Source organism: Anarrhichthys ocellatus, unplaced genomic scaffold, assembly GCF_004355925.1.
Source record: "Anarrhichthys ocellatus isolate YVR2014 unplaced genomic scaffold, GSC_Weel_1.0 scaffold1, whole genome shotgun sequence".
Lineage (NCBI taxonomy): Eukaryota > Metazoa > Chordata > Actinopteri > Perciformes > Anarhichadidae > Anarrhichthys > Anarrhichthys ocellatus.
Window position 1 is genome coordinate 9,780,269 of NW_022280031.1, and position 20,641 is coordinate 9,800,909.

At 39.3% G+C, this 20,641-nt stretch overlaps 1 protein-coding gene across 4 annotated transcripts in view; it reads right to left on the reverse strand.

The window, feature by feature from the left end:
- Window positions 1-629: 629 nt before the first annotated feature.
- Window positions 630-20,641, reverse strand: part of cpne5b (copine Vb) — an 89,506-nt gene continuing 69,494 nt past the window's right edge. For all 4 annotated transcript variants that reach the window (XM_031855281.1, XM_031855307.1, XM_031855290.1 and 1 more), the window contains 11 exons: window positions 19,431-19,472; window positions 19,187-19,262; window positions 17,349-17,402; window positions 16,554-16,615; window positions 14,265-14,311; window positions 13,346-13,527; window positions 12,933-13,060; window positions 11,905-12,007; window positions 6,418-6,475; window positions 5,675-5,748; window positions 630-4,511 (listed from right to left, as the gene is read on the reverse strand). In XM_031855281.1, coding sequence (XP_031711141.1) covers window positions 4,320-4,511; window positions 5,675-5,748; window positions 6,418-6,475; window positions 11,905-12,007; window positions 12,933-13,060; window positions 13,346-13,527; window positions 14,265-14,311; window positions 16,554-16,615; window positions 17,349-17,402; window positions 19,187-19,262; window positions 19,431-19,472 — 1,018 coding nt within the window. In that variant the 3' untranslated portion in view covers window positions 630-4,319. The remainder of the gene's footprint in view (window positions 4,512-5,674; window positions 5,749-6,417; window positions 6,476-11,904; window positions 12,008-12,932; window positions 13,061-13,345; window positions 13,528-14,264; window positions 14,312-16,553; window positions 16,616-17,348; window positions 17,403-19,186; window positions 19,263-19,430; window positions 19,473-20,641) is intronic.

Sequence of the window (20,641 nt, forward strand, 5' to 3'; positions counted from 1 at the left end):
ATCAAGCAACAGCCTTTGGTGGTAAATTTAACACTTTCTTGTATGTTACATTCCTACATGGTGATTTAGCCTCTAAAGCCTATTTTCATGCTCATTAAAGCTGATATCAGTTAACATTTGTATGTTTCCTTTGTTTGTTTGGAGAAATTTCAATTGTTTAAAGGAGAAAAATTTGACAAACTCTGAACAAAGCATACAAGACTTTGTATCTAACATCAACAAGAGTTTAGTGAGCTTCTGAATGATATTGAGTCACTAGAAAATAAAAAACCTGTTTGGACCTTAGTTGCAGCCCTCTTCCATATGGTTTTGTGGAAATTTAAATGAACTGATGATAAAAGATAATATATATACACGATGGAACCGACAACATGCCTGTCACATTGCTCCAGACAGCATGTTGTGTTCTGACAAGAACACTAATACGTACAGACTCTTCGAACCTGTAGCTTTTTCACGTGTTGTAAATGTTGTGAAGTGATGAACAACATGAACATGAATGTCTTTGAGGAGTTTCCCTCGAGCAGTTGGCACTCTCAGCTAATGAGCGACCAGCAGCCTTAAAGTTTTTACCTTTTTAAATAACAAATTAGAACACCGACCACTGAAATCAAAGTATAACGCTCCAATAACTTTTACAAAAGTATTCATTTTTTAATTGATTTTAGTTAAGGCAATCCAATACAAAGCATTTCACAACCCATCATATGACAATAATCATGTACAATAAAAACCCATTTAAAGAAAAGTAGGGAATCATGCAAATCAGAAAACTCGAGGTACAAACAATAGAGAGATTGTGGGATTTGACAAAATTAATATAAAAAAGTTTTGACTGTAACACGCTAATTAAGCTACAGTTGTGAGACAAGAAATGTTTGGAGAACCAGGCACAAGAGAGAAGAAATAGCAAACCGTCCACAGAGCTTACTGCCTTGTTTGGCACAGGCATGCATGTAATCTGGTTGGGCTGGTTCCTATTATACAGACGGTGGCACTCTTTTATGTACCCCAAGAAAACATGCAGTCAACCCATCACACTAATAAATCGGGATGTTAACAGGTCACCGTAATGGCATAATGGACAGGAGCGATGGCTTGTCATACAAACTCCAAAAATAGATAAATAAATATCTTCAATACAGTAATATTGCCAAAAATATATCAAACATATACAACAAGCACTCCTCGTGAGGATAAAGTGCTGTTGGGATCTCTTTGCAAACCAGGCGTTCATACACTTTCCATCTAATAGAAGTCGACTCTTATTTTTTCACTGGTAACTAAGAAAAGAACAAGGATTGACAAGCAAATAGCTGTTTTGACCACCATCAAATATTTTCCTCTCCTCCACCCGGGAGCCATACCTTCCACCTGAGCTGATTTTCAGTACAGGACTAAATGAGATGCAGTGACATGCCTTTCACATGATTAAGACCTTTAGTTTGCTACATTCGACATTTTGAATAGAACCATTTTAGCTCAGATTAATTCTGCCTCTGCCTCGCTATGTCAGTTAAAAAGGAAACAACCCCTTTTACAGTCTATTATACACATTGTAGCATTGTTTGTTTACTCTCTACAGCAATGAAGGAAGCATGAAGGTTAGAATAGTAAACAAAACCAAGTGAAACTGGAATAATACTAAAAGAAGAACAATGGCCGCTGTGAAAGATTGACACAGATTGAAAAAGTAAGATTAGGAAGCAGTTTATGTTCATGTGATGCTAAAAAAAAAAGATGAACAAGATACAGCCATGCTAGCAGCTCTGTGAGGCGGCACGTACACAAAGCGTTGTGTTGGGCTAAATGCTAACATCAAGATGCTCACAGTGACAAGAGGTAAAGTCAGGGAGTCACCGCAGTCTTTAGGATACATTTAAAATTTCATGACAAACCATACAATAGTTGTGGAGAAATTTCTGTCAGACCAAAGTGTCCAACATTTGCATCCCCACAGCCCCACTGCTATTGTGGTTAAACATTCAATAAAGCAAATAAAAAAAGAATCTGCATTCCATGGAAATACCCTTATTTATGCAATATTTGTATGGCTGCTTTCAAATTGAGCCTTTCCTTGCCTACTGCATGATTTTTAAGTTGGGTGTCCTGTTCCTTTTTTAAGTACAAAGCCTAACGTAGAAAGGCTAATGATGTGGCTAGCAGACTATGTCACGATGAACAATGAGAAACAAAACAAACATTGTTAGTGCAAATTGAGCAGGAATACTATGTGATCTGTCAGATGACAGGTATGATGGGAGAAAAGAGTGTTACAAAGTATTCTGCACTTTTATCAATCTCTTCCTTGTTATTGTTATAATCCTCCGTATGAACCCTTTTGTTTACTGATCATGGATCACATTCCTGCAATTTCCAATTTTTTACAGTATGAGCTCTGCGTTTGTTTAAGGCAACAGGGATTGCTGTCAGGGATTGTTGTTTCATCATTGTGCGAGGACGCATCACAAATGACAAGCTTCGTTACTGATGCGGTGAAATTGGATCTGCCACTTGAAAGCCAGTTTGTTTTGGTTTCTTCACACTAAACTGATGTCACAGATGGTAAGATACATAAAGCCAAACTAAGATTAGCACAAACGGATCCCTCTTTACCCTGTGGTATAAACAGATTGTTAATGTGTTTACACATGAGAGAATTACTCATATGCTAGATGTAATGCACATAAATCCTAAAGCTCTGGAGACCACTTGTAAATTGTCTCCCAACAGAGACTTGCACTGCTGCAAGGACTGGACTGTAAGAGGAACACTGGCGATGATCGCATCAACTTACAGTGTAAAGTCTATGACGACGGAGGTTTTGTGGCTGCTGATGCGTGGCCGTTGGGGACTTACGGATTTCCACTGAAATGGTCATCTTTGAGTTGCAGAGGTGGTGTGTCTGCAACCGAATCAGGGCCGGATTAAGCTGCCATTGGTACCTGGGGCAGGAATTACATGTGCGCCCTAAACCAATAAACATAGCAGTGCTCCTACATTGGAGTGCTACCTGTGCCCTATGTTTGCTGTGTGTCAGTTAATCATATTTTGATAAAATACACATTTATATCATTCATATGTGACATGTACATATAGGAAAGGTATGAAATGAGAATTCAATCTACAAGACTTGGCAACAACCATTGCCTTATGACCCTTACTGTCCGTGTATATTGTGCTTTAGTGGTGTATATAATAGTGTATTTTTAGTGGTTATTGCCTGCTTTGCCAGGTTGACTACAGCTATTAATAGTATTTATGACATCTTTTGTTGAATTTTGTGGCCTTTATTTCTTTTTCCTCTTTCATGGTCCGTATTTTACTTATATGGTAACTTTATTTACGAAATATTACCAAACAAATGCATTTTTTTGTGGATTATGAAAACAGATTACGAGTAATTGGTTAATGTTCCTCTTGTGCAACATCATCCTTTGTGATGGAAGTTTACCCTTATTGAATGAGATCCTTTCACTTTCCTCAGAAACAATGAATGGCAGCACTCAAAATGATTAAATATGATTCAACCTGGTAGCATCATCATAATACTGTCCTTGGTATAGAGACAAGTTGTGCTTCTTATTTGCAATAACTTAAATAATTGGCCCCACTTCAAAACAGATCTATTAAATGCCCATGCCACTCTAAATAACATTGGAGAATAAATATACTGGGATATGGGGAATTAACTTCTCATACAACATGCTCTTATAAACATTTACTTAATAAAGAAGAGTGGAGGTGACACCTTAAGGTATGAAAAGCCTGATTTAAAGTTGGTAATGTAATAAACTGTAAACTACACACCTGCAATTTCTCCTTGATTATAACCGATGCATTAGCAGATATAGAGATAATCCCCAAATACAAAAACTAATTTCCAGAAGGGAAAAAGGTGACTAAAAAATATCACTGCATTAGGCCACACCAAATACTGATGAGCAAGGCTTAGGTCAAAGATCACATGTCCTGATACAATTAGAGAAACAACCACAGACAGGCACAAGTTTAAACCACAACATGACCTTTTTGAACCAACCTGCTGTCAAATTAGACGTGAAACAGTCACTGCCTCAGTGTTGGATTAAAAGTTTGAGCCTCTCTGAGAAATCATCCAAATGAATATATCACAGAGAAAAAGCCCCCCAAAAAAGCTGCTCCAATAGTCACTTGGGAGTATACGGCACAAAATTCAACACCCATTTCCTAGTGCGTCACCTCCTGTTTGCACCAAAACAGGAGGTAGAGAGTTCCCACTGGACTTTGAGTGGCTGCTGCATGCTGTCAGTACTCAGTGAAAAGCGAAGACGAGGGCTTCAGATCTGTGTGTGGTGGTGTGTCTGTCCGGGAGGTGTGTAGGGAGGTGGCGCTGGGTTGGGTTTGATCCCCCTGCTCTTCATGTAAGAGATTAACTGGTCCGGGATCTCTGCTAGCACATCTTTAGCGAGCCGAGCCATGCTTAACACGTGGTTGCCTGTCCGGTCCATGTAATCTCTGAAGGGAACAAACTGAGGAAGAAGAGCAGAAAGAGGAATATCAATATGTTGATATTCAGGAGTAACTTCCCAAAATTATCATTTGTGTGTCAATTACTCACACTGTGTTGCCTTAAATTTGAGAGGAATTTTTGTCTTTCATGCGTCAAAGAACAAAGTATCAAAAAACGAAGAAAGGTCTCGAAGAATTAAATAGGGGTCTCGTCAAACAACAGCAAAACTAAATCGAAACATCCGTTTAGAAACAAACTCCTGCAGTATAATCCAATCAGTCGTATGCTGACTACTTCCCAAACACATGCATCATTGCTAAAACCTACTAAAGCACTTCTGCATAAACAGTCTGAGCGAGTACTTTTTATGTGGAAGTATTTCTAAATAGTAAGGTTTTAACGAATTCTTCGTTCACGAAGAACGCATGAGAGAAAAAAGTTTTCTTCACAAATTCAAGCTTAACACTTGGTGAGTAATTGATAAAGTCTACAAGTGATCACTTTGGTGGTGAAATATTCCTTCACTGGACTTGAAAACATCAGGTCTAGCATAATTCTATCTAGGGATTTTGGACTACTGTTGTAGTGATTCCTGAAAAGCTTTAATACTTTTTGACAATGTACACAAATAGGTTTTGGAAGCAAGTTGGCATACTGAATGGAAAAATCCAGAGGACTCATGTCTAAGCCCCTGTGTTAGTCAACATTTGCCTGATCCTGCAAGCTTTAGTATGCTGATCTGTCACTAATCCTGCACTCTGGCTCCCCTCAGGAGTGAGAGGAAATAAATGAGCCCAAGTGAAAAGATACATTTTTGTCCTGATCAAATTTCTTTGGATTCCCTCTTTTCTATTATTTGTCATAGCGCATCAATGTTTCCCCAGGAAGATGTTTAGCAGAGGTGGTAAACCGCCCAAACCCTGACAACTCTGCCATAAAACATTTAGAAAACCCTGCGCATTTGCCCACTATTCAGTTAGTTTAGTTTTGACACCACAGTCGGTAAGTGGCGATCTGTATCTCATGGCTAGAGACTGCATGAGCCCAAGCTTGATAAATGTTTATCGACTGTATTGTCTGTTATCTGAAGGCTGTGCTGACATTTTTGAGTAATTCCCGAACTTGTTTTTCCAGTTCCTCGTGTCTCAATCTGTAATCAAAGTGACTGTAAAGGGCAGTCACCTGAACAATGTCTCTCTCTGCTAGTTTCCCCCGCGATGAGATCCTGATGTCATCACCATCCAGCTCCACCATAGCTGGAAGACACAAGGTCACACACACATGCATGGATGCACACACACACGCACACACACAGTGTGTGAAGTAAGCACACACGGGTGTCTTTAGGGCAGAGACAAGGTTGATACACTACCGGTGCACAGGTTTAGTTATCATATACGTCATATTAATCGATATCTTTTTTGTTTTAGCATTAGTAAAGTAGAAAGGGTGTTGAGCTGCACAGCTTTAATCAGTCTTCATTGCTTGTCTAATTGACTAATAAGTCCTTTATTATAGTCTCTGTGCAATTTAGAATCATCTGTACTAAACACTGTAAACCCTGCAATTAACCTCAGCTATTTATTCTACAGCTATGCCCGCATTCACTCCCGCAGTCCTTTCTCTACTGACTCAAATGAGTTTGTACAGTGACTTTCTCTCGGGTGTTTCTCTGAATTGGAGCCAGAGAGGTTAATGCTGGCTGTAACAGTAATAGACTGTGAGTTGTATGAATTAACATGTCAAATATTGGCCCATCTGTTTAACTGCCTTGATTTATAAAGATGAACGTCAGAATATAACACTACTGATGTTTTAAAAGATGTTTTCTTTTACTGTGGAAGCTATCTGTATGTGTCTGCCCGAACAAAATTACCAGAACATTTAATGCAGCAGTCAAAATAAAAAAAATAAAGTCACCCTACCGTCAAACTCAGCCTGACCCACTCCAACTATGATGATGGACATGGGAAGCTTGGCACCCTGCAGAGAAATCGAAAAAGAAGAAGTGGACAAACATTTTTTTTTTCTTTACAAACAAAATGTTCACATTTCTTTTAGTAAAAAAGTAGGAGAGACGCTTGTCCAAATCTCCACCGACCTGAAGGGCTCATTACATTATGTCAGATATCCTAGCCATTACATGCTCACCCACATAGATCACAATCACGCTAATGTTCTGTATCACGCTTTAACTAGCTGAATGACCTTTAACTAAGGCCTCCAGAGAGAAAAAGAGACAGAAAGTCAGCAAAATAGGGAGATGCTACAGCAGAAACTTGTTTTTGTCTCTGCTTTCCTTATCCCAGATGTTTTATGTCCCGAATTCCAATTTTCTGTCATATGAATGGTTCTTATCTCTGGATGACACACACTGTATTTGCCCACTGAATGCTGGTTATCAGGCTGGGGAGTGGAGATTACCGGTAAACTCACTGACAACACTAACAGCATCCCCTGAGATAGTGGGACAACAGGTCATATCAGTACTGAAGCCGTTTCATAGAAAACAAACAATCAAATTTGAATGAATGAAAGTCTGACCTGCAAAAAGAGCTGTGTTGTGACATTATACACTCTAAGAAGCTGTTTAAGGCTCAAAGGAGACAATAGTTCACAGGGAGGAAGACAAGTGTTGGCGGACACCTTGATGAGGTCTTAATGAAAGGTGTGGCATTCGTGAGCTGGGAGAGGAGGGAGAGGGAGGAGGTGCAAACTTCAATCAGTACAGCGACCATCCTCAGTCACCCGCCCAGCTGCTCCCAAGTCACATCTAAGTCAGATAACTCTGCTGTCAATCTCTCTTCTGTGGAGGGTTACCGTCTCCAAACAAAGGCAACATCTAGATTGAAAATCCGTCAAAAAGCAAAAGATACCAACATTTATGAAACACATAGGACTGGGAAATGAACCATGTTGACCATCTTAGTTTAGTATGTTAGCCTGCTAACACCTGCTAATTAGCACTCAAAATAAAGTTGGAGTTGAAAAACGGCATGTACTACTGGATTGTTTCACAAGAAGCCAGTTTAAACCAATGAAAAACTAAATCATCGTCAGACTATAGCCGATGGATTCCCAGATTGCATTGCGGCCAATGCGTTTCCCCTCTTTTGCTCCCCACACAGACTATTAACCTGCATCCAATCGCAGCTTTCTCCAACGGGATTAGTTAACACTACGCGGACTACAAATGGAAACCAGAACGCTTCCGATACCAAAATCTTGTCGCGAGATTAAGGCACGACTGATGGAAATGTCATTTGACCTGACGGTGACAATATGTAAAAAAAAAAAAAATTGATTTAAGAGGCAAATCAGTACACATATATTGATTTAATCTAAACCAGCTCTAATAACCAACAAACACACTGTATGTTTCAGTAAATATTTCTCTTCAAGCAGCCAAAACAGCTTCTCTTCTTTTGTTTGTCTTACTGTATTAAATGCAGCTAGAGTGACTTTCTTTATGTTCTGCTTGAGTCACTGTGACTGCATCGCATTTTGACAGGCCATGTTTGTTACTGTTATAATTTCCAGATAGATGACAACATAAATACAAAAGCCTCTATTATGTGTAACAAGTTTTCTCTGGCGTCCCATATTTTCAAAAAGCAGTTATAAGAAGTGCAGTTTTATCTCTGGCTCGAGACAAACGCGGCATAGCAAATCGGGGAACTTCTTTTGCCACGGGGGTGAGAGCAGTTTCTGTCGACACCGCCTCATTCACAGCACATCAGCGCGATTATCAGTGTTCAACACAACTCCTGTCAGTGCCTGTCCTCCTACGCGCACACAAACACTCATACGTGCAGATATAAATGCACACATCAAATGCCACCAAAAATAACCTGGCAATGCACCGTGCCCCACTTTTGCAGTGGCGATCCAGTTTAATGAGACAACAAAACACGACATCAATCATCATTACCTCAACAACTCGCTACGCATGTGTTGCTGAAATCCAAGATGTCATGCATGCTTTGATGGGTGTATGTTATTGCATATGTGGCCACGCAAATACACACACAAACAGGTTTATGGATACGTGTTTGGAGAGGTGACTGTCCTGTCGGCACAGGGAGTCACCTGAGTCACCGGACCATCTGTCATTGGCTGTGTCAGAGCTCAGTTCAGAGAAAAGCTTAAGGCAGCAGATTAAAGACACTTAAAAAGCCAGCCGAGTGCTAATAATACTGCATTAAGAGTAGCTCGCCCAGTTGTTAGAAGACTTTTTGTGTATATTGTGTTCTATTCGGTCAGTCACATGTTGACAGATGGAACTGTGTTGAAAAGGACTAAGGATTTAATGAAAATGAAAGCTTTCCATTTTCAGAATACTTGTTACTGTGATGTTGCCACATTCTTTACTATCCAAGTGTACATTGAAATTATCCATTTATATTCTACATTTTTTGCAACTTTGATAACTTTGATCTTGTTTATTTGTGCTCAGAGAGCACATACTTCTGCCAAGACAGGATAGTTCTTTAAACTTATTATTATAACAATGTTAGATATTTTGCTAATTAACGGGACAAAAAATAATAAAAAACATTTTGGCGGATGCAACAACATTCACTAAACAGTAATTGCCAATTACAGTGGTGTATTTGGTCACACATGTCCAGAGGGCCCTGCAGCGGTGAAGCCTAACCTTGTTCATGTGAGCAATTGTCTGTGAAAACAGTAGTGTGTGTGAAAATGGGTGGCTACTGTTTTAAATGCAACTCCTTTATGATTAATAATAATAATAATAATCATGTAGCTATCAAGTGCATATTAAAAATCACTTTTACAGCGTTCTCTATTTTAAAACGGGTCAGCCGAGAGTCAGTCGATGCTTAACTTAGGTTAGTGTAATTAACTAGCTGACAACATCTGATAAATTTCAGCCGGCAAAATTGACAGTTCCTGGTTATAAATGAGAAGTTGCTTTTGTCTACCAATAGCACTGTAACACTTCATATGCATACACATGTGCGAGAATGCAAAGCTCGATGGACATAGCAGCAGTAACGGCACACAGTACACGACCAATTTGCATAAACTAGTACTCTTCGGTTCGGTTCCTTATTAATACTCTTATCGGTTCTTTTTGATTGTATTGTGAGAAAAAAGGCGAGTAAGACAACAATCAATATTACTTTGTCATTCTTATATATATATACAAATAGTCTTTCTTGAGCAGCAAAAAAAGAAGTTCCAAAATCTTTAAAATACATTCACAAAAACAATTGGCTAAGTGATAATTAGCTATTCTTATTATCAAACTCCGTATTGCATCGCTAACGTTACCTGCTTTGGACGAGGATGGACGGCTGCTCGCCAAACAGTGGAAAACTGCATGTCTGCAGATTTTTGTTCTGCTTGCTGGCCAAATGTTGTGATACATTGCTGATACATGCCATTAAAATACTCTTTCAAAAGTCAAAAAAATCCCTGAGTGCAACATCGCTGTCTTTTGCAATGTGTTTATCGGGCAAGTTGATATTGCAATGATGATAAAAAAAACAACAACTATATATTGTGCAGCTCAAATGGAGGTGAAATGGTTGTGAAGTGAAGTACTTTTCGTGTTCCCCGGCACTGATAAAGAGATGACGCACAACAAGTTGAAGATGGGAAAAGAAGGAAATCAAAGGCAACAGAGAATTGTTGTTGCTATAGACTGCGTGTGGCGACAGAAGTATGGGGAGAGCAGATGAAGAGATTTAGATCTTTGAGAAGTTACGAAATGGAGACAGACAACAAGAGTCTTTGTATTTGTGAGTGAGGGCTCCACAGAGAGAAAGAGAACGAGGCAGCAGAGGGACCCGAGCTGCGGTGGGGGATGCTGAGTGACTGACAGGTTGGTTTTCGGTAGAATAGCAGATTCTGTTGTGACTGATAATAAATCTCCCATTTCTTCTAACACATGGGTCATTATTACAAACATAGTGGATACATATCCACTCCACACAATGACTGAAACGCACAAAAACACCTGCATGCACAAATATAAACCACCTCCAGATGTGAGGCTTTCTCCCACATCGTCTTGCTCTTTCTTGAAGGTACCTTCCAGCATGAATAAGTATGAGGAAAGACTTTTATATAACCTCAGCAGTGTGTTCTCCCTCGCCTAGGATCCGTGGAGAGTTAAAGGGAAAGCAGTGGAAGCATCAGTAGACAGAGGCAGTGAGATAGAGCAGCAGGCAAGATCTTAAAAGGAAGGTGTGGCTGTTCTAATGTTTTGACTAACAGTCGCAAATTCCCTTTAAATCCAGTCTGCTGGGTGTTCTGTGCCAGCGGCGGGCTGATGATGATGAGAAAAAAGGAGGAGGAGATGAGAGGAAGAGACCAAAGAAGAAGAAAAGAGAGGAAGCCAGCCAACTACTATTTAAAGCTGGGAGAAAAAAAGATTTAGAGCAAGTTTTGGGGAAAGCTCGGAGGAATAAAGCACACTGATGTGATTTTTATTTACAGAGGCAGGAACATCTTTTCAAGTGCTGTATTTTATAAATATGGCCACAGCTATCTTTTTTTTTTGGTGTTGAGCTTCTTCTTTTTAGCTGTCAGATAAATCTTTAGTTTATATGTTGATCTTGCAATTATAGAAGGAAATGTCAGTTATGTGAAGCCATTATGCCAATCATTTTTCTTTACAGATTGCAGAACAACTGCTGCTATTACATGCTTCCTTCTATGTCTGAATCAGAGTGACAACCACAATGAACATCTGGGCTAAATAGCATCTCAGAGAGAAAGCTAGAGAAAATGTTCAATGTTGATTTCAAAGGAACAGTTTTACATTTTGGAAAAACACATATTTGTGTTATTACAGAGAATTGCGTGAAAAGATACTCCTCATGTCTGTACAGTAAATATGAAGCTACAGACAGACAGCTGTTGTTATAGGACAGCTTCGGAAACATCTAGCTCTCACTGAAGATAACAAAATCCACCTACAAGCATCTCGAAAACTCAATAATTAACACGTTACATCTTATTTGTTTAATCTGTACAACAAGAGACGGGTAAAAACAACAAGTTCTTGTGTTATGGGGGATTATCTGATGGACTATTCCTTGGTTGAAAGCAGTCATTTTCTAAAAGTATAGTCGCCACCATGAGGTGCCAAGCATCAGAGATTTTGTTATCCTTGGACAGAGCCAAGCTAGCTATTTTCCATTGTTTCAATGTTTATGCTAAGCTCTGCTAACTGGCTGTAGCTTCATATTTATCCTACAGATATGAGAGTGATGTCGACCTTCTCATCTAACTCTTGACATAAGAGCAAATGTGTGTATTTCCCAAAATGTCAATTCATTATTCACATCAAAGGTACTTCCTTCTAATTCATAAAATGTGTATATCTAGCCTTATATAGTGCAGTAAAGCATGGTGTCTCGCCCCTTTCCCATTCTTACATTTACAATGGCCTCTTTGGTCTGGGCCATGTCGGAAATGACGCCGTCTGTGATGATGAGGAGCACATAATACTGAGAGCCGTCCTGCACCGCAGCTGCATACCTGCACACACACACAGACACACACAGACACACACAGATGCACTTTGTTTTGTTGTTGTTGTACTTCAGGTTCATTAAAATCCCTCACAAATACCACTATCCAACAAGTTTGATACAAAGCTGCATACTCTGTTTGATTCAGGGATTAACACCTTTGTTAAAATTCTCTTCATACTTGAGTTCTTCCACTCAAATGCTAAATACCAATACTGGTTGTATATTCTCACAGCTATGGTGCCCTGCCACAGTTTAAAAAATGTGACTCCATTTTTTATCAGAATGATGTTTTTAATTACAGCAGAGTGTTGGCGTATCAGATGGAGAATTGTGTGGATATGGATCAAACAATGAGACGGCGAGAGAAGCGGTGACAGTGAGAGGTGGGTGTCGGGGGCACAATAATCTGCTTGGATCATGTCACAGTTTGCATACTTTATTGCATACTTTTGCATTATGTGTTATGATATGTGATATGTCAGTATATTTTAATAGCCTCAGGGCCATGTCAGCTAAATCTGCCACTAGCTGTCAAAATTGTCCTATTTAAGTATGTTACATCCTGTCTAATAGAAGATCATATTCTTGATAAACTGTATGCTATCATTGTGGCTGAACAGAATTCTGATCATAAACATCCATTATATCATTGTCAGGTTTGTTGGAAAAGTTTTGGACAATGTCTCCTGCTCTCTGCATGAAAACAGACAGACTTATAAAATATGTTTTTGAGAAAATCTGTGCAGGAGTCACTGTTTTTGATAATAATTTCATATCCATGAAAGTACGAGTAAAAATAAATTTTCCAAGACCCTTATTGATTCTTTGGTATAACAATAAACCTGACAAATGCAAGGGAGTGGTCTTGTTCTATGTAGTCGTGTCCCTGTTGCTTTGGCTCTTTAATAGGAGCTGCATTGTTCTCTCACCTGGCAACATGATTCACCACAGGAGCGAAGTTAGTTGGCCCGTACAGCTGAACTGTCTTCAGACTCTGGTGGTATGCCTCTAAGATGCCCTCAATACCATTGCAGTATGGATTTTCCATGTCTCCATTCTGAGAAGGAGAGAAACTGTGAAATTCAATTTCATGGACTTGGTGAATGCATTTATCAAACCCCAAGATCTTTATCGAAGTACACTGTTTTCATTAGATTTCATTAAATTGGTTCTCGTAAACCAGGTCATGCTCAAAATCCATAATGTAGAGTAAACACAATAAATTAGAGCGACTATTCAGTGGCATGCTTTTGGAAGTTGAAAATAAAAAGCATGAAATGGACTTGATAAAGATCCATTGAACTGATGAATCAAAGGTGATAGAAGGAGAGGTAGACTTCACCAGTGGAAACTCGTGTGAAACCCGTCCATCAGGGGGCAGTTTGGCTCCAAAGCCCAAAGCGGGGAACATCTTGTCACTGTCATAGTCCTGAATGATCTCCCCAACAGCCCTCAGGGCCATGGCGTAGGCGTTCAGCTGGTAGGGGTTCATGTAGTGCAGCGAAGTGGATTGGGACGGATTGCCTGTTGACCAATCAATCAATCTCACGGTCATTGTGGGTATTGAGGGACAAAGATGTCACTTCTAGAATGCAAGATAGTGTTTGTGTGCAATGGTATGACAATAAAAAAAAGCTTTTGTTTGCTGCAGCCATGGATCTCAATTACCTTGATTCCTCTACGGTAGAGCTTTCACATTAAGTCTTCAGAGATGATGAATCATGTCTTTAAATTCAGAAGTTTGTGACACAATGAAGGCCAAACCATTGACAAACAGTGGGAGGAAACCCATTGTGAAGCTGATTGCTAAGCTGTTATTATTAGCTGTTCGGGGGAGGAATTTAGCAATAATTGTTTGGGGAATTAAAATTTTCGTCTAATAACTATGAGTCACACTAAAGAGCTCTTCCTTGCGGATACACGTTTTGGAGCGCTGTGCGTTCAGGCATTATTAATGGCATAAGTAGTGTAATTAGTCTTAAGTGTGGTCCTTTCACGACAAGCTGATGGTTTCTTTACCCCACGTGCTTCATTTCATTCGTAGCTAAAATGCCTGCTATAACCTTTATGTAGAGTGTATTGACAGAGCATCTAGGAGGGCGAGGTATCCAGGAAAGGCTATCACTTAGAGTGACAATGTGTGTACAGTATGTGCACCATCTGTTTGATCCTTAGATCGGACATGCCACAGTCAAAGAGCACTACTATCTATTCTTGCCTCCCCATCCACACACTCACACTTTGCCATTCGTATCACTCACCATTAGATGCTGTGAAATCGATGGCCACAGTGAAATTGATCTGTGTCCTACAAGAGGGATGGAGAGGAGGACATGGGGAAAAAAAAATCAACGACAGAGACCAGCCAGCAATAATAACAAGCCAAGCCTCATTAAATGCTCTCTCACACACACACACACACACACACACACACACACACACACACACACACACACACGTATGATAAAAGATGATACCTAGAGGAAGGAACATCATACAAAAAAAGCCAACTATTTTTGTTATCATATACTTTCAAACACATCAATTATTTAATTGCCTTTTGGGTTTTCTTTATGCGTCAAGACACAATAGTGCAGTTGCTCAGTTGTCAAATAAGATTACACTTTTAACTGTTTGTCACCTCCCTTGAGAAGGCGTAGTCTCCTTTGAGACATTGAGCTGGGTAACAAGCAATTGATGGAGCACTTAATATCAAATCATAACCCGGGTTCTCTGCTGATGAAGCACTTGCCTCTTCTTGCTAATTTACGACATTGAGACAAGGCCTTTGGGGGCCTTAATGACAGCCTCCTATTATCTATGAGAGCCATCGAAGAGGAAGGCCAAAGAATAATAAAAAGATTCACATTAACCTTTCAGTGTGGTGTGAGGACAAAGAATATGCAACAGCCTGACCCTGCTAATCTTATCACTGATTACACTTAATTGGTTGTCACAAGATCACCTGAGGATTGCGGCATTACATATCACACGAAAATCCTTATTGTCATGCTTCAAGTAATGCGTTTGCTTCCGGTTAGCCAGAGCACGGACAAATCGGCGTCCTGTGAGGAGAAACTGGCGAGTGTGCGAGACGACGCACACAAAGTTTGTTCTAAACAACATTGGCAGTTCCCGAAGAAGTAAGCGTATGCTACAACAGTGTCAGTTGGGAGTATTTTTTTGAAAATTGCCAGGCCTTCTCACATGGTTCTGTGTAACAAACCATGTGGCGAGTCCATGATCTCAATGAATTGACATCATGATTCTCTACGATCATTATAGTCCAAGCATAACATGCCCTCTCATTCCTTAAGTCTTCCCAGTGCTGCACCCTTGGAGACGAACGTTTGAGTTATTTGAATAGCCACATTTTTCTTGTCAAATGAGACAAAACATCTGCCAGAGTTCCCTTTGCATCACGATGAAAGGTGTAGCAGAAAAGTGCTTTAACGGCTAGTTTAGAAATGTCATGTAGACATTTTATGTGTTCTTTCTCAGATGTTAATGCTGCAAAGTGCTTGGTCAGTTTAACTTTCTCAACTTTCATCCATTTACTTGATATTCACAGGTCAACCTCACGCTCTTACACTAAACAGAGGGGGAAGGGTTGTACCTGCAGTGAAGACAGTTTAGCCTGAGCTGGCAAATTTACAATATATTTGGCACATTATTACTACAGACAGCACCGACTGTGAAATGTATATATGGTGCCACTACATGAAATATAAGGGGATAGAGATAAATGCATTTTAATACAATTTTAATGAAGACTCTAGAATATATATTATACTTGTCATTATCAGTAATGTATTATCAATTTAAGTTTCTATAATCGGTTGTATTTTTTTTTTTTTTTTTTTACAATGTCCTTTCATGTGAATAATGTAAAGGGGTTCTCTGAACTCTGCGTTTTAGCATGTTTCAGCTCATGGTTTAGGTTCTACAGCTTTTAGGTTGTTTCCAGCAAGCAGTTGTTTTCCGTAAAAAGCTCTGATAGACCCACTGTGTGCTACCTGCCTAGCACCAAACGGCAGGCAGGCAACGTTGGCGACTACCTGTGTTGCATTTAGCAGCTAAAGAACCACATGTTTTTTTGGTAACCTGTGCAGAGCAAAATAGAGCTGAAAGAAGACGGAACATTTGCAATGCCGCCAGAAACACCGCTCCAATACTAATGTTGCTCAGTGTGTATTGAATGTGTAAACAGGCAATAGTTTGCTAACATGCTCGCCATAACAACTTATCATAAAGTAATATTTACATGTTGCGCTGATCCCAAGTCGCAATGAATGAAGGTTAAAGCAAATAGATATAATCCTCAATACCCCATGAAATGGACAATTTAACTGCATGCAAGCCATCAAATCGGACCACTGCCTTGTCAAATCAACCCTAATTTCTCTCCCTAACTGATATACAGTACCATTGGCTTACACTTGAAAATGAAATCTGCACTACTTTGTGTTTAACCTCATTGTTTGTTTATAACAGGAATTGCAAAGAGGCCATTTCTTTCTTTAAGTATGCAGAAAGTCATTCCAACTCACCCGCCTTTGATGTAATCTAAGAAAGTGAACTCTGACTCCACCGAGAACGAGAGCAGTGTCACCTGGAATTAAAGACAAGGAGAAACTTTTGATTAAACATGGTGGTAAGGATCTTTTCTTACTAAATTAATAAAAAAAAACCTCCACAGAACGTTGTGGATCTGCACTTGACACTCAATTTAGTAAAAGATGTGAACCGTGTGGTTTCGGTTGACGGATTCATTTACATTGCCAAAGGACAAGTTTGAAGAGAGGATGAGATGCATTTGTCGGCATTACGTGCAGATGCCCACACTGCTGTGTAAGTGGTGTGAAAATTGGTGTCTGAATTGGTCGTTTGTGTCGCTCAGTCTGATCTTGCAGATATCAAAGTATGTCCTTCGTATAGCCCCTTCATCTTTTATTTTGTCCCACCAAAATACTTTACAGCTACATCTTGCACTATCACTATATACTGTGTAGTATGTAATGGATCATATGTTTGTGTACAGCAAACGCAAATACACACATATATGAAGATTAAGTAAGTTATTTAACTTGAGCTGGATTTCAAAACTATAGCTGAATCAACAAAGCTTATTTTTCTGCTTTTTACCAAATGTTTTAATTAATTGGCATGTATGTGAATTAATTAAGAAATGTACGTCTCCTTTTTTCACAACATATAGAAAGCACAGATTGACGCCAAAACCCGCGTGATAATTAAAGAGGGATTCATTTAACAGAAGAGAAGTATGTGAACCACAAAAAAGAGACACAGTCTCAGTCCTGGTTTGCTGCTGGAGCCATACTTACTGTCCCAGAGTTGACATATTTCTTTTTCTTCATTTTCTTCTTGGCATTAATCACCTAAAAAACAAGAGGTACAGGTATTCTAAAATGAAGATATTTTGGCCACAATTTAGGCAAAAAAAAAAAAGCGTAGAATTAACTTTGTGGCTTTTAAGCAAAAATATAACCATATAGTATTTGACATGATTATTTAATATACAAGATGGGCATTATTCACATAAATACATAAAATACAAATGACTATATCTACACGCACCGTATATAGGTGTGTAAATCAGTGTCCGTAATACAATATTTGAAATATTTTAGTTTTTGCCAAAAATGGTTACAAAATCTTACAATAAACAAGTATCTAAAATATGTATTTAAATAACCTCACCTAATAATTTAACAGGTATGTGAAAAAACAATTTTAAAATTCCATCTAAAACAAACCTGTCAAATTTCCCAAGCTAGTCTCTTCAGCTCTTCAGCCTATTCTAATGAGCCTGCATGTGACATTGGAAGGGGAACTGAATCTGAATGGCTTGTTTGTGGGTTGGTAGGCACACCAGTTACCCAAATGTTTGTGCATAAGCACTGAAAAAGTTAATGATATGACCCCTTCAAGGAACGTGCGAAGGTGAGGTTGTGTGTGCACTATAGGTAACGGTATATGTGTATTAGAGGAAATTGTAGCTCATGTAAGAAAATAGAAACACTTCACCTTGAATATCTTCTACACGTCAATCACACAATTACAGGGGACACGTTTGGACATTCAAACACAAACCTGAGGCAACAAGAATCAATGGATGAAACAAACTGCAAGACTTAAATGTACTGTACCGGTATTCCCCCAGCCCCAGAACAAGAGAGAAATGTCAATCCGGAGACCAAAGACGCCTCAGCTCATTACCTCGATCCTCTATGGCTGCTAGGCATGAAAGTGACAGCCCCTAATTTAACATGGAGGGATGGCAATTTGTCTGACACACTAAACAATCTGCTGATGCAAAAACGAAAGGGCCTTTCAGTCTCACTGGGAGGTAGAGAGGAATCAAGCGTAGCGTATAATGGAGCTGACATCCAAAAGACAGGTATTTGTCCTTCGACTGGAGGCCACCACAGAAGCCTAAAGCAATTAACATGTCCTCCTTTATGGTGAGATTTTGACTTTCAAATGTTTTTATTTTTGCTTTTTTGCTTTTAACAAAGGGTTATGTTCAATGGTAGCCTTCATTCTCAATCTAACAGTAGCATATATTCTGCTCTTGACAAAATAAATTGTGATTTTACACAGGACACATCTGTCATTTCCAGGCCTTGCCGATCACCCTTGGATTCTGGGACCAGAGTTGGATTTGTAATTTGCATACAAAGCTGCATTGTGTGCTGTTAAGGGACATGTTAAGCTATCCCATGAGAAGTACTGAGAAATAGCTATTATAACACTAAATCCCCGGATTGTTTTTCCATTTATCCTGTTTCACACTGCTGCTAATAGCTCCTTTTCCTTGTGTGTCAGTGTGCAGCTCATTATAGTTTCAAAATAAATCTAATAACAAAAAAGGATTTGTGCAGAAGAAATATTTAATTGCATGTTTAACCATAAATGAATTAGGAATGTGAGGAAGAACTTTTACGTGATGTTTTTTGTAACTGTTGACTAAATGCATTGGTTTGCCGCAGGGTTAGAAGATGGAGAGGAATGCGCTAGAGTAATGGAAAACAGTGCAACAGTGATGTCAGAGATAGAAATGTCACTCGTGTCAGAAATGGGATCCAAGACGACGCACTGCGTGGAGAGATTCCAGATCTCAGGAGCCAACAGACAATGTGAAAACACTGGCATTACTCACCTCGTAGACATTAAACTGGCTCTGCCCCCGAGCTAGCTCTCGGTAGCTGGTTGTAAAATCCCCAATGAAGTCATGGCTGGGAAGAGGAATAAAAGGAGACAACACAAATGAGTAGGAAAAAAATGACAGGTACAAATAACAGGATGGATGTCAGGAAGGAAATGATCGGTTCCTATGGTAAATATTTCTGAAAACAGTAAACTTGGCTTAAGTTTGAGTTAATTTTTTCTGCAATCACACTCACCTGCCATCCCTATCCCAATCGTACACCTCCACCTTGATAGTTCTGGGAAAGATAACAACACACACACACACACACAAAAACACACACACAATCAGGTTAGATTTTAAAGCGGCATGGCAGATGGTAAACAATCCTACAAGGTCTATTCAGTAGCACGTTCTGGAGCTTTCAATCACACCAGTCAAGCATGGATGTGCCATCCATCAAAAATGAACTAATTCAAACAAGATGGGCAGAAAATATTCTGAGACGATGTATGTCTGCTTCAAAATGATCCCCCCACAGCTTTAGTAGAGGTCAAATGGTTCCTCTTAAATATTGTTTGACATTCGTTGACTCGCTTGATGTAGGAATGCTGTCTTAACAGATAGAAATTAAAAGAAAAACATACTTTGGAGGCCGACATGTAACATTGTCAGATAATTTAGGGAAGACAGTACATGTCTGATTAGGTGCCACAGTTCCATCCTGCTGGGGAAAAGTAACCTCTCTCCTCAGCAACAACTTCATTAGCTGCATTAACGCTTTTATAATTAACAAAGACATGGAGACAGCAGCCACGAGTGTGTGTTTATTGTTTCATGCCAACTTTGAGCCTTTGTACCACTCAATAATATCATTATTGAGTGGTACAAGGAAAAGTGTATTCATGTATTTACCTAAAAGAGATTGTTGTTCAGTTTGGTGTTTGAATGACTGAATGATTCAATGGGTTCACTGGATCCAAAAGCTACTACGTGGAACTTTCATTATGTGTTGATTTTGATAGTCCCAATGGATGAAGGCGGTAGTTTTTCTCCTGGCCAGAGGAGCCGCTGAGGAGCCGCTGAGGAGCCGCTGAGGAGCCGCAGAGGAGCCGCTGAGGAGCCGCTGTTGTTGAGCCACTGTAGAGAGTCTAAGCTGGAGGAGTTTCTGGTGAACCTGCATGATTTTGTCTGATTTTGCACGGAATCCAACCCGGTGGCACCGATGACGAGCATTAAGATTAACAATATAAAAATAGCCAATATTTTCGCTGAATGTCTCATTTACTTATGTAGGTCATAGAGCCATCAGTATTAAATTGAGATTGAAATGTCATAACCTGTTAAAAGTTCCCTCACAGTAACTTTAAGTAATTATCGGTCTATTTAAAACATAGCTATTTTTAAATATTATACTAGAGCTCATTGATATATTTTCATTGAAAAGTAAGTGTTTTGAATTGGTGC